At 50.3% G+C, this 14,342-nt stretch overlaps 1 protein-coding gene across 21 annotated transcripts in view; it reads right to left on the bottom strand.

The window, feature by feature from the left end:
• dnm1a (dynamin 1a) overlaps positions 1-14,342 on the bottom strand; it is an 82,029-nt gene that overhangs the window by 10,548 nt on the left and 57,139 nt on the right. For 11 of the 21 annotated variants that reach the window (XM_064309362.1, XM_064309381.1, XM_064309369.1 and 8 more), the window contains 4 exons: positions 3,894-4,003; positions 2,771-2,882; positions 2,085-2,096; positions 712-885 (listed from right to left, as the gene is read on the bottom strand). In XM_064309362.1, the coding sequence (XP_064165432.1) occupies positions 712-885; positions 2,085-2,096; positions 2,771-2,882; positions 3,894-4,003 (408 nt within the window). The remainder of the gene's footprint in view (positions 1-711; positions 886-2,084; positions 2,097-2,770; positions 2,883-3,893; positions 4,004-14,342) is intronic. The other 10 variants (XM_064309371.1, XM_064309363.1, XM_064309365.1 and 7 more) reach the window with 3 other exon arrangements.

Below are 14,342 nucleotides of genomic sequence, written 5' to 3'. Positions count from 1 at the left end.
CTTTATCCAGCTAACTCAGCAGCCCTTTATCCAGCTAACTCAGCAGCCCTTTATCCAGCTAACTCAGCAGCCCTTTATCCGGCTAACTCAGCGGCCCTTTATCCGGCTAACTAGCAGCCCTTTATACAGCTAACTCAGCGGCCCTTTATCCAGCTAACTCAGCAGCCCTTTATCCAGCTAACTCAGCGCCCTTTAAACAGCTAACTCAGCAGCCCTTTATCCAGCTAACTCAGCAGCCCTTTATCCAGCTAACTCAGCAGCCCTTTATCCAGCTAACTCAGCGGCCCTTTATCCAGCTAACACAGCAGCCCTTTATCCAGCTAACTCAGCAGCTCTTTATCCAGCTAACTCAGCAGCCCTTTATCCAGCTAACTCAGCAGCCCTTTATCCAGCTAACTCAGCAGCCCTTTATCCAGCTAACTCAGCAGCCCTTTATCCAGCTAACTCAGCAGCCCTTTATCCAGCTAACTCAGCAGCCCTTTATCCGGCTAACTCAGCGGCCCTTTATCCGGCTAACTAGCAGCCCTTTATACAGCTAACTCAGCGGCCCTTTATCCAGCTAACTCAGCAGCCCTTTATCCAGCTAACTCAGCAGCCCTTTATCCAGCTAACTCAGCAGCCCTTTATCCAGCTAACTCAGCGGCCCTGCTTCGTGAAGCAGGGCCCAGGATTCGGCGGGCTGAGACCCGTGGCGGTGGCGGGGTGACTCACGTTGTTGATCATCAGGTGCATGATGGTCTTGGGCATGAGGTCGCGCACAGTCTTGTTGACGATGGCCATGTAGGAGTCCACCAGGTTGCGGATGGTCTCCACCTGCCGCTCCAGCTGGGGGTCCATGGAGTGCATGAAGCCATCGGAGCCGTTCTCCTCTCCGGTGTCGCTCTGCTTGGGACAGACAGACAAACGGACAGACAAACAGACAGACAAACGGACAGACAGACAGACAGAGAGATGGACAAAGAGATGTTACATGTGCTCTTTGTGCACCATTTGGCATGCTGGTGAAACAAATCTGAAATTGAATTTGAATTTGCTCTGCACTGGCACCTGTGCTGAAACCACTTCTGATATTTTCTGCACACTCCAGATGAAAATGAGACTCTGTATCCAGAGTTGCCAAAAAAATTTCACCAGAAGTCCCTATAGAGGGTGGGTGGGAGGTGGTGCTACCGTGTTAGGGGAGGTGCTATCGTGTTAGCGGGGGGGCGCTAACACGGTGACGTCTGACGCGACGTCATTCACAATTTTTTGCTGTTGCTCGACAACGAGAATGGAGGTTGCCAAAGTTGCAAGAAGTCGCCAAATTTCTCGCTAGTCGCTAGATAAGATTTTTAGTCTCTAGGACGGTCAAAACGTCGCTAAATCTAGCGACAAAGTCGCTAAATTGGCAACACTGTCTGTACCAGAATAGAAGAGGACTGAACTAAACCAAACTGAACTGGACCGAAACCGGACTGAACCAAACCAAACTGAACCGAACTGGGCTGTGGTATCAGCCAGTAGTTCTGGTTTGAAAGTACCCTCATGGCAACATAGAGTAAATATGTGGAATGTCTTTGAAAATATGATGAACATATTTCACATATTTGGTTTGTTTCATTTTGCAAAACACAAATGTGTCCATTAATTATAAAGGTCTATGAAACTGCTGGGGAGAAGCTTCATGAAGCTTCAGGGTTCAAAAAGCAAACAACCAATCGCTGCCAACTGATTACTTAATGGAGTTCCACTGAGCATTACAGCCACTTTCCACAGTGTTACACCATATTGATGCATGTATAAACACAATCACACACACACACACACACACAATGCCACAAGCCACACAGCCAAACTGAGCCGCCTGCATGTACACATAAATTTGTGTCATCAGAAACTAGGACATCCCCCTTACAGTAACATCTAAACATACCTGTACACCTTCACTGTCCCTGTTTAATATGGGAACTTCAATAACAGCTTTCTTCGTTCACTCAAACAGAGAGATTGACAGGTGCTTGTCTGAATGTATTTGTGTGTGTGTTTATGAAAAAGCATCATGTCAATGTATGGTGAAACAGTCACAAGGGACACGACACACCTACCTTCTCTTTTTCCTTAGGGGGGCAACCAGAGCCCCGTCAGCCAGAAGAAAGAGGGGACACACGAAAAACAGACATTTACGAAGAGCTCGCGCAACGACTGCCCCGGTGAGCCCACACACACTCACACACACACACACACCTGGCTTTCATATCAATTCATATTTCATATTTCATATTTCACCTGACGCATCGGTTATTTTGTCTTTCTGAATGTGTATTCATTTACGTAAGTAAAATGTCTGGTACTTTTTGTGCTGTTGTAAACATGTGGCCTGTAGGCGTAATTTTGTGCATCTGCTCCAAAACACATTTCAAATGTAAATTTCAAGCAGGTTGCACTAACTGCCGCATTTTTAAACATTTTTCCAAAGTATACCGTATGATCCACGTATCAAAGACACCTTTCTTAAATTCTGGCTTTCTTTTATTTGAACACAAACCTCTTTTTTTTTCTTCTAGAGTTTACATTCCACGGTTCCATTTGCATGGGAGCCCTCTCAAAATGGAGGCAGGTTTGCACACGAGGTCTGGTGAGTGGATTGCGTGTCTGTGCCCTCTGCATTGCCGACGCCGGCGACGGCACCGGTGACTGGCGAGGCCGTAAATTCGCGGCGGCAGGTTTTACCGCCACCCCGTCCCGAGCCCGCGCGCCACACCTTTTTTTACCGCGCGGCGAGCGTTCCTACCGTGATGCGCTCTGGGTAAACGCCGGCACGCATGAAGGAGGCCTTCCAGCCGTCCACCTCCTCCTGCGACTCGCAGGCCAGCTCCAGCTGGCGGTAGTCCTTGTACACGTTCCTGTGGGGCGCAGGCAGGGGGCGCTGTTACGGTGGGGGGGGGGGGTGCTGCCCAAATGCACATCTCTCACTTACGCTTCTGCACACGCAACTTCAGTGCCTGTTTTACTTACACTGCAGGCTAAAGGTATTAGGCTACCTGGGGCTTTAAGAGAACTTAAGGTAGATAAGATTTCACTCACGTACCCTTCTACCTCCCACTTTGCAAAATGATTGGGTAGAATTCCAATAATGAAATTGTAATTAAATCCAAAGGAGGCTATTTTGAGGAAAGCTGTGTCTAAGATTATTTTTAAGTTAACGTCATCGTTTTGTGTTATTGTAAGTGGAAATCGGAAAAAAAATGTTTGTGCTTTGGTTTGTTAATGTGCATAGATTAACTGAATTCTTCTCTACCCAAAATAAAAATAAATAAAAATACAGGTGGCCTAATACTTTTGTGCAGTATGTGTGTACAGAGGTGTGTGTGTGTGTGTGTGTGTGTACAGTGGTGTGTATTTGTGTGTATGCGTATGTATGGTGGTGTGTGCATTTGTGTGTGTGGTGCTGTGTCTGTGTATGTGTGTATGTGCAGACATGCTTGTGTGAGAGTGTGTGTGAGTGTTTGTGTGTGTGTTTGAAAGTGTGTGTAAAAGTATGTGTGAGAGAGTGTATGTGTATGTGTGAGAGTGCGTGTGCATGTGTCTGTGTATGAGTGTATATGCGCACTTGTGCGTGTGAGTGAGTGCATGCTTGTGTGTGAGTGTGTGTGTGTGTGTGTGCGTGAGTGAGTGCATGCTTGTGTGTGCGTGTGTGAGTGTGTGTGTGTGTACGTGTATGTCTGCGTGTGTGTGCGTGCGTGAGTGAGTGCATGCTTGTGTGTGCGTGTGTGAGTGTGTGTGTGCATGCTTATGTGTGTGCATGTGTGAGCGTGTGAGTGCATGCTTATGTGTGTGCGTGTGTGTAGGTGTGTGTAGGTGTGTGAGAGTGTGTGTGTAAGAGTGTATGTGTGTGTGCGCATGTGTGTGTGTACCTCTGCTCGGTGTTGAACAGGGCGAAGATGTGCTTGCTGGACATGAAGCCTTTCTCCACATCCCTCAGTTTCAGATTATCGACTTGCAGCATGTACTTCTTCTCCTTCTCCTGCAGGGGGCAGCATGCACAGGTCAGAAATGGGAGAATAGGAGCAGAGAGAGAGAGAGAGAGAGAGAGAGAGGGACACCAGAAGGGCTGTTTTACACCCCACCGCATTGGTCTGGAACTGATTAAAGCTATGCAGCTAAAAAAAGAAAAAAGAAAAAAGTAAGGCTGGCGAGGGGGAACCGGACGGCGGGCGAGGGGGGAACAGGATGGTGGGCGAGGGGGAACCGGATGGTGGGCGAGGGGGAACAGGATGGTGGGCAGGGGGAACAGGATGGTGGGCAGGGGGGAACAGGATGGCGGGCGAGGGGGAACAGGATGGTGGGCGAGGGGGAACAGGACGGTGGGCGAGGGGAACAGGACATCGGGCGAGGGGGAACAGGATGGTGGGCGAGGGGGGAACAGGACGGTGGGTGAGGGGGAACAGGACAGCGGGCAGGGGGAACAGGATGGTGGGTGAGGGGGGAACAGGACGGTGTTCGAGGGGGGAACAGGACATCAGGCGAGGGGGGGACAGGACAGCGGGCAGCAGCCACAGCAGCCTGGCAGGCTCCCGGGACAGGAACCCACAGATGAGGGACGGTATTCCCCTAAACTGCCAGAGCCCCAAATCCAAGTTACACTCCCCCCCCCCCCCCACTCACCGCATTGCTGGGAACCACTGCTTTCCATAAAAACCCCAGATATGCTAAAAAGCTCCCAGCCCGCTCGCAGGAGACCCCACCCCATAACCCCCCCCCCCCCACCCCCACCTCCCCCCCGGCCGCTGAGTAAACTCATCCCTGCAGAAAGACCCAGGTGTCCCGCACGGCGCAGTCAACCGGTGGCTTCAGGGGTGACGTCACCGCCAGTGACAAAGCCATCGCTCCAAACGAGCCCCAAATTACTCTGAGGGAGGAGAGAGCCCCGCCAGTGACTCACAGGGGGCAGGATTTTCCCTTCCTCCCAGCCAGAGCACAAATAGAGAGAGAGAGGGAGAGAGAGGAGCAGAAAGAGAGAGTGAAACTGATTTTTTTTTGTAGCTTTTTTTAGTTTTGACCAGTCATCAGTAAAAATGATGATGATTACACACAGAGAGAAGGAAAGAGAATGAGGCATGGGGAGAAAGTTGGAGGAAGAGCAAGAAAAGGTCAAGGGAAAGATGGATGGCATGAAAAGAGATTAAGAGGTGGAGGAGTGTAAGAGAAAGAGGAAACGAGACTGAAAGAAAGAACAGAGGCAACCTGCCACGTATCACCACACCTCCCCCAACACACCCACCCACACATACACACACTCACACACACACAAACACACCCACACACCCATACACACATACTGACACACACACACACACACACACTCTCACATACATACACACATGCATGCACACACATATGTGCACGCACACACACATACGCACGCACAGGCACGCCGCACACACACAGTAGTGTCTTGGCGAATATTGTGGAGTGTGTAGTGCTCTGGTGTTAGTCGGGGGGGGGGGGGGGGTCCTGCCCAAGTCAGAAGGGACGGAGTCATACACCAGTGTGTAAAAAGGGCACTGCCCCTTTAAGACGAGCGGCCATACGCGTGTGTGTAAAAGGGGTACCGTGCCTTTAAGAGGAGCGGCCGTACGCCGGTGTGTAAAAGGGGCACTGTCCCTTTAAGAGGAGTGGCCGTATGCCTGTGTGTAAAATGGGCACTGTCCCTTTAAGAGGAGTGGCCGTATGCCTGTGTGTAAAATGGGCACTGTCCCTTTAACAAGAGCGGCGTATGTCTGTGTGTAAAAGGAGCACTGTCCCTTTAAGAGGAGTGGCTGTATGTCTGTGTGTAAAAGGAGCACTGACCCTTTAAGAGGAGTGGTCGTATGCCTGTGTGAAAAAAGGGCACTGTCCCTTTAAGAGGAGTGGCCGTATGCCTGTGTGTAAAATGGGCACTGTCCCTTTAAGAGGAGTGGCCGTATGCCTGTGTGTAAAATGGGCACTGTCCCTTTAAGAGGAGCGGCCGTAAGCCTGTGTGTAAAATGGGTACTGTCCCTTTAAGAGGAGCGGCCGTAAGCCTGTGTGTAAAATGGGTACTGTCCCTTTAAGAGGAGCGGCCGTAAGCCTGTGTGTAAAATGGGTACTGTCCCTTTAAGAGGAGCGGCCGTATGCCTGTGTGTAAAATGGGTACTGTCCCTAAGAGGAGCGGCCGTAAGCCTGTGTGTAAAATGGGTACTGTCCCTTTAAGAGAAAGGCCGTATGTCTGTGTGTAAAAGCAGACTGAACAGCACTGGTGACTTTGGTTTGCATCAAAGAGGCCGTCCACATCTGGGAGCCATAATCCGGCTCCTAACCTCTCATTACCAAAAAGACGCTGTCTTGGGTGGGGGCCAACAGTCATTTCAAAACACAGTCTCCCCCCCCACCCCCACCCCCCACCCCTTGTCTCGGTCTTTCTTTCTCCTTTTCAAACAAGATATAGGAATGGTAAATTGGGCTAAAATGATAAATTATGGAAGACTTTGTTTAAACATGTCAAATGGATGTCAAAAGTCAAGTCTCTCTCTTTTTCCATCGCAGCGAAAGAGTAACATGCTTCTACCATAACTGTTACCACTCAGCTACATCGCGGTAGTTGCCATGGAAACTGGTGGCGCTTAAGTGGGGAGCTTGCAGCGCTGGACCCTGTACATACAGTAAAGCGGAGAGGGTACAAACAGAGAATTACCAACAAAACCATACAGTCCTGCTCCGTAGAGACAGGCCGCGTCTAAATTCACTTCGGAGGTTTATCAGAATGAACGCGAAGTAAAATGATGGGACATCTTGCGGATTAAATGAAGAAGGCGTTTCTGAATCTGACCCAGTCGATGCCGGCGACATGCGGGTACGGTTACAGCACTGCAGGTGTCAGTCATCCCTTCGAATGACGAAAGAAATAAGAAACAATAAAAACACAGATAAATCTGTTTCCCTTCGGATGTTCCGCTGAAAGAAACCGGACAGGGAAGCTGTGTCACGTCACTGTCTTGGTGAATTAGCGAACGCGCGAGACAGTGAACACGGCCCACATGTAGCCCGCTGAGCGGAGAATGCTTCCGAGCGGTGAAACTCTCGCCAATTCAAACCGAAAAATACTCATTTAGAGGACATCGGGTCTGCACACCTTTATGGGATCTAAACATACTGCGAAAAATTGTGACTTTTTAAAAAAGATATGTTTTGCTCACTTAAAAATGTATATGTTGCAATATCTGAATGCAACATTAAGCTACAGGGTCTGCTGGTGACTCTGCACTTCATGAATCAATTAGAGCAGTTGATTACACAGTTAACTCAACTCACCTGGTGCCTTGGGTCTCAATTGGGTACTGATTTTAAGGTGAAAACAAAAACCAGCAGACCCTGCAGCTCTCCAGGACCAGGGTTGGAGACCACTAATTTAGACGAACTGAAGATAAATGAGATTCCATTACAAAGATGTATTTGAATGGACTAATTTCTAGGCTGTTTTACATACCCAACTACATTCACAATGAGCAAAAAAGAAACGGTGTTAGCTGAACATGGTATGACGCATTCGTAAATAGATCGGCGTACCGTAAGACGGGTTTAGCTGCTTTAGTCATAATGACCGCGCAGCTTCACGGAGAGTTTGAGTCACTTTGAGGCAGCTGAGAGTCTGACGCAGCTCTGCTCTGCACACACAGGTTAATGAGCCGTTTATGTTCTTCGCGAGTTAAGTGTCCGTGAGGCACTGGATGCAGCCAAGAGACCAGTTCAGAATGCGATAAATGCCTTTCCAATGACTGATAACGCTTACCGGCAGTGAGCGTGCGTGTGTCTGTGTGTCTGTGTATGTTGTGGGGGGGAGGGTGTCAGCTAATTAAGCACAGTCTTCCAAAGAGGCCTAGCGTCATGGGTAGGGAGAGAAGGCCAATCACACTCCACACTAAACACTTAAAGTCAGATTCTCACACAGCCAGACGCAGCGATAACAAGGTGCTTAGTCAACAGGCTGAGGGGCGGAGCAGGACGGGGCGGGGAAGGGTGTTAGACACGCAGGGGCTGGCTGAGTTTCCCAGAAAACTCAAAGGGTCATGCTTGCTAACAGCAAACTCCTATTTCTTTATCGTTATTATATTTTTATGACATTATTATAAACACTTTGCCCAATTTTGTTCTATTTGCCTATTAACAGATTATACTCAGGTAAATATGCTAAATAAGCAGAACTACTATTTTCTTTTATCAACCTGTTAAAATTAAACTTCCAAGTTCCAAAGGATGGAACTTGTGGTTTCCATGGTGATGCAAGCACACATGCTTCCAAATCACCACAGGCCTTTCAGACAAATACGTCATCACAGTATGGCCCACTGTACATGAACTGTAAGCACTGAGTCCTTCAAGAATCTGTCCCCATTGAGTCCTTCAAGAATCTGTCCCCATTGAGTCCTTCAAGAATCTGTCCCCATTGAGTCCTTCAAGAATCTGTCCCCATTGAGTCCTTCAAGAATCTGTCCCTATTGGGTCCTTCAAGAATCTGTCCCCATTGAGTCCTTCAGGAATCTGTCCCTATTGAGTCCGTCAAGAATCTGTCCCTATTGAGTTCTTCAAGAATCTTCCCCCATTGAGTCTGTCAAGAATTTTGAGTCAAATATGATTCTTGAAGAGGCCAAATGTACTTTAGTGATATTTCTGAGAAACCTTTTTAATAGTATTTTTGTCATACTTTTTATATTTAGTATATTTTATCGTATTTTTAGTATTTATTTATTTACAGAACATTTTACTATAATCAATCTGCTATTTAATTAAATTATTTGTAATTGTGATGAACATGTTTTAGTGTAAAGTGTACGCCTATGAGTCATGAGTTACAGCTATACTGTAATGTTTTTATGAATGGTTTGTTTGTACACAGGGCAGCTCTGAAAAAAGAGATGCAGGTCTCTGTGGGACTTCCCTGAAATAAAGGCCGTCAGTTGCTTTTTTCCTCTTTTTTTCCCCCTTTCTCCAGCGCTGCGGTGATTGGCTGACACCGCAGGGGAAGAGGAGGATCCAGCCCTGTTTAGAGACCCGTGTGCCTGTCTGCGTTGGGGAAGTTGGAATTCATTGGAGAAAAAAGAGCAGTCGTTTATCTCATCAGTGTGGGGCAGGATATTGAATTATCCAGATGTCCCTCCCCATGCCTGTCTCCCCCTCCTCCCCCCATCCCAAACCCTCACCCCCCCCACCCGTGGTTCTGACAGGCCAAGGTCCCGCAGTCTGTGATCTCCTGTAGGAACCAGATCCCCACCCCCCACCCCATCTCAACCACACGGGCCTTTTCAATTATGCATGTCTTAAATGAACTGAAGAATGTAGTTGGAACCCCCCACGTTTAAAAACGGCTTTAAAGTGAGAAACATCATTGGGGGGTGGGGGGGGGGTGTTGTGCACTGCCACCAGCGTGCAGCCCCCACCCAGGTGGAGAAAAGCGGCCATGTTTGTGCTTGGCGTACATCGCCAGAGCACGGACAGCCTGGGATCTTATTATCCACCAGCAGGAGGACGAGAGAGAGATCCGCAGTCCTGAGCCACTGAGACAGGAACCTCCTGCTGAGAGACAACTCCTGGCCATGAGAGCAGGGAACCTCCTGAGCGCACTGAAGAGGAAACTTGACATGGAGAACAGACTCCTGAAACTGAGAGCGCTCTACCACTGAGAGAGACAGGGAACCTCCCTGAGACCTGAACACTCCGAGCACCGGGAACAGGGACCTCCCTGAGCGCACTGAGAGAGACAGGGAACCTCCAGCACACTGAGCGCCCCACCCTGAGAGAGCAGGGAACCTCCTGAGCTGGAACACTCCTGAGCACTGAGAAGCAGGGAACCTCCCTGAGCGCACTGAGAGACGGACCTCTAGCCACGGAGCGACCTCCCTGAGGCACTGAGAGAGAAGGGAACCCCGACCAACGAGAGACAGGAACCTCCTGGCGCACTGGAGGACAGGGAACCTCCTGGGCGCACTGAGAGAGGGACTCTGAGGCACTGAACAGGGACCTCCCTGAGCGCACTGAGAGAGACAGGGAACCTCCCTGAGCCACTGAGAGAGACAGGGAACCTCCTGAGCAGCACTGAGAGACAGGAACTCCTGAGCCACTGAGAGAGACAGGAACCTCCCTGAGCGCACTGAGAGAGACAGGGAACCTCCTGACGCACTGAGAGAGACAGGGAACCTCCCTGAGGCGCACTGAGAAGAGACAGGGAACCTCCCTGAGCGCACTGAGAGAGACAGGGAACTCTCGCACTGAGAGAGACAGGGAACGTTGCTGAGCGCACTGAGAGAGACAGGGAACCTCCCTGAGCGCACTGAGAGAGACAGGGAACCTCCCTGAGCGCACTGAGAGAGACAGGGAACCTCCCTGAGCGCACTGAGAGAGACAGGGAACCTCCCTGAGCGCACTGAGAGAGACAGGGAACCTCACCAGGGCACTGAGAGAGACAGGGAACCTCCCTGAGCGCACTGAGAGAGACAGGGGAACATCGGCAGGGCACTGAGAGAGACAGGGAACCTCCCTGAGCGCACTGAGAGAGACAGGGGAACATCGGCAGGGCACTGAGAGAGACAGGGGAACGTCGCTGAGCGCACTGAGGGAGATGGGGAACGTTGCCAGGGCACTGCAGAGCAGCGCAGTTCACTCCGATAAGCGCCAAATTCTCTCAGCTACGACCGGAAGGGCCGGGGACTGCCTGTCACACGGCCTACGGTAACCACGCCAACCCACTCCAAACTCCACCGGTACAGGAGCGATGTCACATGACACAAACAAGCCCAACACCGCTGCACATTTCTCCCCTCTCTCTCTCTCCCTCTCCTCTCTGTCCTGTCTCCTCTCTCCTCCCCTTCATTTGACTTATTTTTTTGTTAGTTGAAGGGGACAATGTAGCGCTGATGCTGGCTTTTTACACCGGTATTCAAACAAAGCGTCCCAGTCATCTCCATGACTGAGTGATATTCAATCAGACACAAACACAAGCACGCACACACATACATACAAGCACGCACAGACACACAGACACACACACGCACACACACACTCACGCACGCGCACTCACACACGCACACAAGCACACACAGACACACAACACACACGCACACACACTCACACACGAGCTAAGCATCGAGTACAATGACACACAGACAACACAACGACACATGCACATACTCCCCGCTCACACACTACATCAGCCCCAAACACACGCACATCCCTCACCTCCCACACACATAATAAGGTCTACAGGACACAGAAACCTATGCTGCCAACACACGACAACACAACTCCACAGCACCTCATACATACAACAAGACACAAACACAACACAAAACACACACACAGCACACACAACACACACACACACACACACACACACACACTCACCGCCACGCAACCACACACCACACACCAGCCACACACAACACACAACACACTCCAGCAAAACAAACCACACACACACACACACAGTTAAGGAGCTGTGGGAAGCATTTGAGTGGTTTAAATATGATCCCGTGTGAGTTCAGTCTGAGGAAGGACGTGGGCTCCAGACCCCGATCCTAACACTCCACACATGCGCCCAAACGGCACGACAGACATTCCTCTCCTCCTCGTAAAAGGAATGGGGGAGGGGGCTCATCTCATTCTCCGCAGCCTTTACTGAAAATGCTTATTCAGAATTTTTTAACATTTTCTTTGGCTCGTACACAGTCTCGAGAGTCACGGTCTCGTTTTTCTGGTCCTGAGCCCGTTTCTCGGTGTGTTTCGACGGCGAGGCTCGCCGGCGTGTTCTCTCGCGACGTCGTCTGCAGCAACGCCTCCTGGGGTTTCTCCCCTGAGCGAGCACCTCTCTGCTCACAATGACCAGGATTTAAAAAGGGGGGAGAGAAAGTAACATCGCGTCAACGAGGGAGGGGGGATTTGCAGTGTGTGGCTGATGATTTAAGGAGGGGGGGGGGGTGTATTGGCTGTGTGCAGTGGGGTGCTGTTTTAAGTAGGGGGGTGGGGGGGTGTATTGGCTGTGTGCAGCGGCTGCTGTTGTCCAATGTTGGCGAGCTGAGAATTGAGATGCCTGCAGTCTAGCAGTGAGAAAAAAACCCTAGCACACCCCATCATCCAGCACCCCCCCCCAACCCCCAACCCCCAACCCCCGCCCTTCCCCTCGTCTGGCTGCGTACCTTCAGAACTGCTGACCGAGCTCCCAGGAGAACCCCGGGCGCTCCGTTTTCATTCCTGCACTCGAGAACGGAGAGCTGAGACCGCAGCTAAAACAATCGCCAGCTTCCCCGCTCCCAGTGTGGACCGGGACTGTCCAGTTTGGACCAAGAACGTCCAGTTTGGACCAAGAACTTCCAGTTTGGACCAATAACTCTCAGTTTGGACCGGGACTGTCCAGTTTGGACCGGGACCGCTGTGAGAGCAGAAGGGGGCCCTCTCGCCCTCTCACACCGCTGACCGCCGGACTGAGCGAGGGACCATGGGTAGAGATCGCCCCGGCAACGCAGCCAAGCACTAGCGCCTCAATTATTCCCCTTCACAAAACTGACCAATCAACCCCAAAAACTTACTGCACACACACACGTGCACACTCATTACACACACTCACACACACACACTCATTACACATACATCCACACACACACACACACATACACACACACACTCATTACACACACTCACACACACACACTCATTACACATACATCCACACACACACACACATATACACACACACACTCATTACACACACACTCACACACACACACTCATTACACATACATCCACACACACACACACATATACACACACACACTCATTACACACACACTCACTACACACATACACACACACACTCACACACATACTCACAGACACACACACACACACACACATACACAGACACACACACTCATACACATACATCCACACACACACACTCACAGACACATACACACACACACACACTCATTACACATACATCCACACACACACACTCACAGACACACACACTCATTACACACACATTCACACACACTCACACACACACACTCACAGACACACACACACACATACACACACACAAACACACACACTCATTACACACACACACAGACACACATACACACACACACACACTCACTACACACACATACACACACACACTCACACACTCACACACACACACACACACCCCGCCTTGCTCCGTCGGCTCTTGCTGTGTGAGGGGCTGGGATAAAGGGCTCTTTATGCCGTCTGTGGCCGGACAGGGAAAGGAAATCAGGAGTAAAAGCAGTGGAGTGAGAGCAGGGAGGCAGAGCAGCACATCTGGAGCTATTACAGCACTCTGCCTCCACGGCAACAAACCCCAACATTCCAGCACCGGCTATACAGCCACTGATCCTCTGCAGTCAGCCACCCCTCCACCCCCGCATACACACACACACTCACACACACACACACACACGCATACACACACACACTCACACGCACACAACACACCCAGAACATCACTAACACACACTCACAACAACATAAACCCTCACACACATACGCACACACACTCACAACCACACACCTAGCCCATACACACACACTCACACACTCACACCACATCACACATCACACCACCAACACACTCACTATACACACACACACACACAAAACACACACACACACTCTCACACACACAGCACACACACAAACACACTCATACACACACACACAATCACTTACACACGCACACACACATACACACACACGCGCACACGTGCGCACATACACATCCCACACACTGGGCATGGGGAAATTAATGTGTTTCACTTCCTGATGACCTCTGACCTTCCACTTCCTGCTGCCCCCCCCCCCCCACCACCAACACCACCACCCCGCCAAAAAGCCAGAGGGAAAAAAGAAGAACTCAGACGAATGAGAAACGAAAAAAAGAAAAAAGCTCCACCTCCTCTCTCTCTCTCTCTCTCTCTCTCTCTCTCTTTCCCCCTCTCGCCAGGGAAAGTTAGTTAACAGGACTCTGCCACGTCGATCCTGCGAGTTGGTGCTTAGCGTAGGGCTAGCGTTAGGCTGCTCTCTCCAGCTCTGTCTGAATCCCATTTTCCCCACACGGCGCGGCTCCCCGCCCTTCCCACACGGACCGGTGGACTTCTCACGAACAAAGGACACCATTTCTTTCTTTTAAGGGTTACCAAAAGGACTTCCAGCTAACTTGAGGAAGATGTGGGGGGGGTTCAGATTTTGCGGAGGCATCTGGGATTGGTGTGGGGGCTGCAAAGAAGGAAAGACCCCCTTTTTTCCCCACATAGCGGTCAGTTTCTGTTTCTGTT

This window comes from Anguilla rostrata, chromosome 14 (genome assembly GCF_018555375.3).
Source record: "Anguilla rostrata isolate EN2019 chromosome 14, ASM1855537v3, whole genome shotgun sequence".
Classification (NCBI taxonomy): domain Eukaryota; kingdom Metazoa; phylum Chordata; class Actinopteri; order Anguilliformes; family Anguillidae; genus Anguilla; species Anguilla rostrata.
This window is presented reverse-complemented; position numbering and strand designations above follow the sequence as displayed.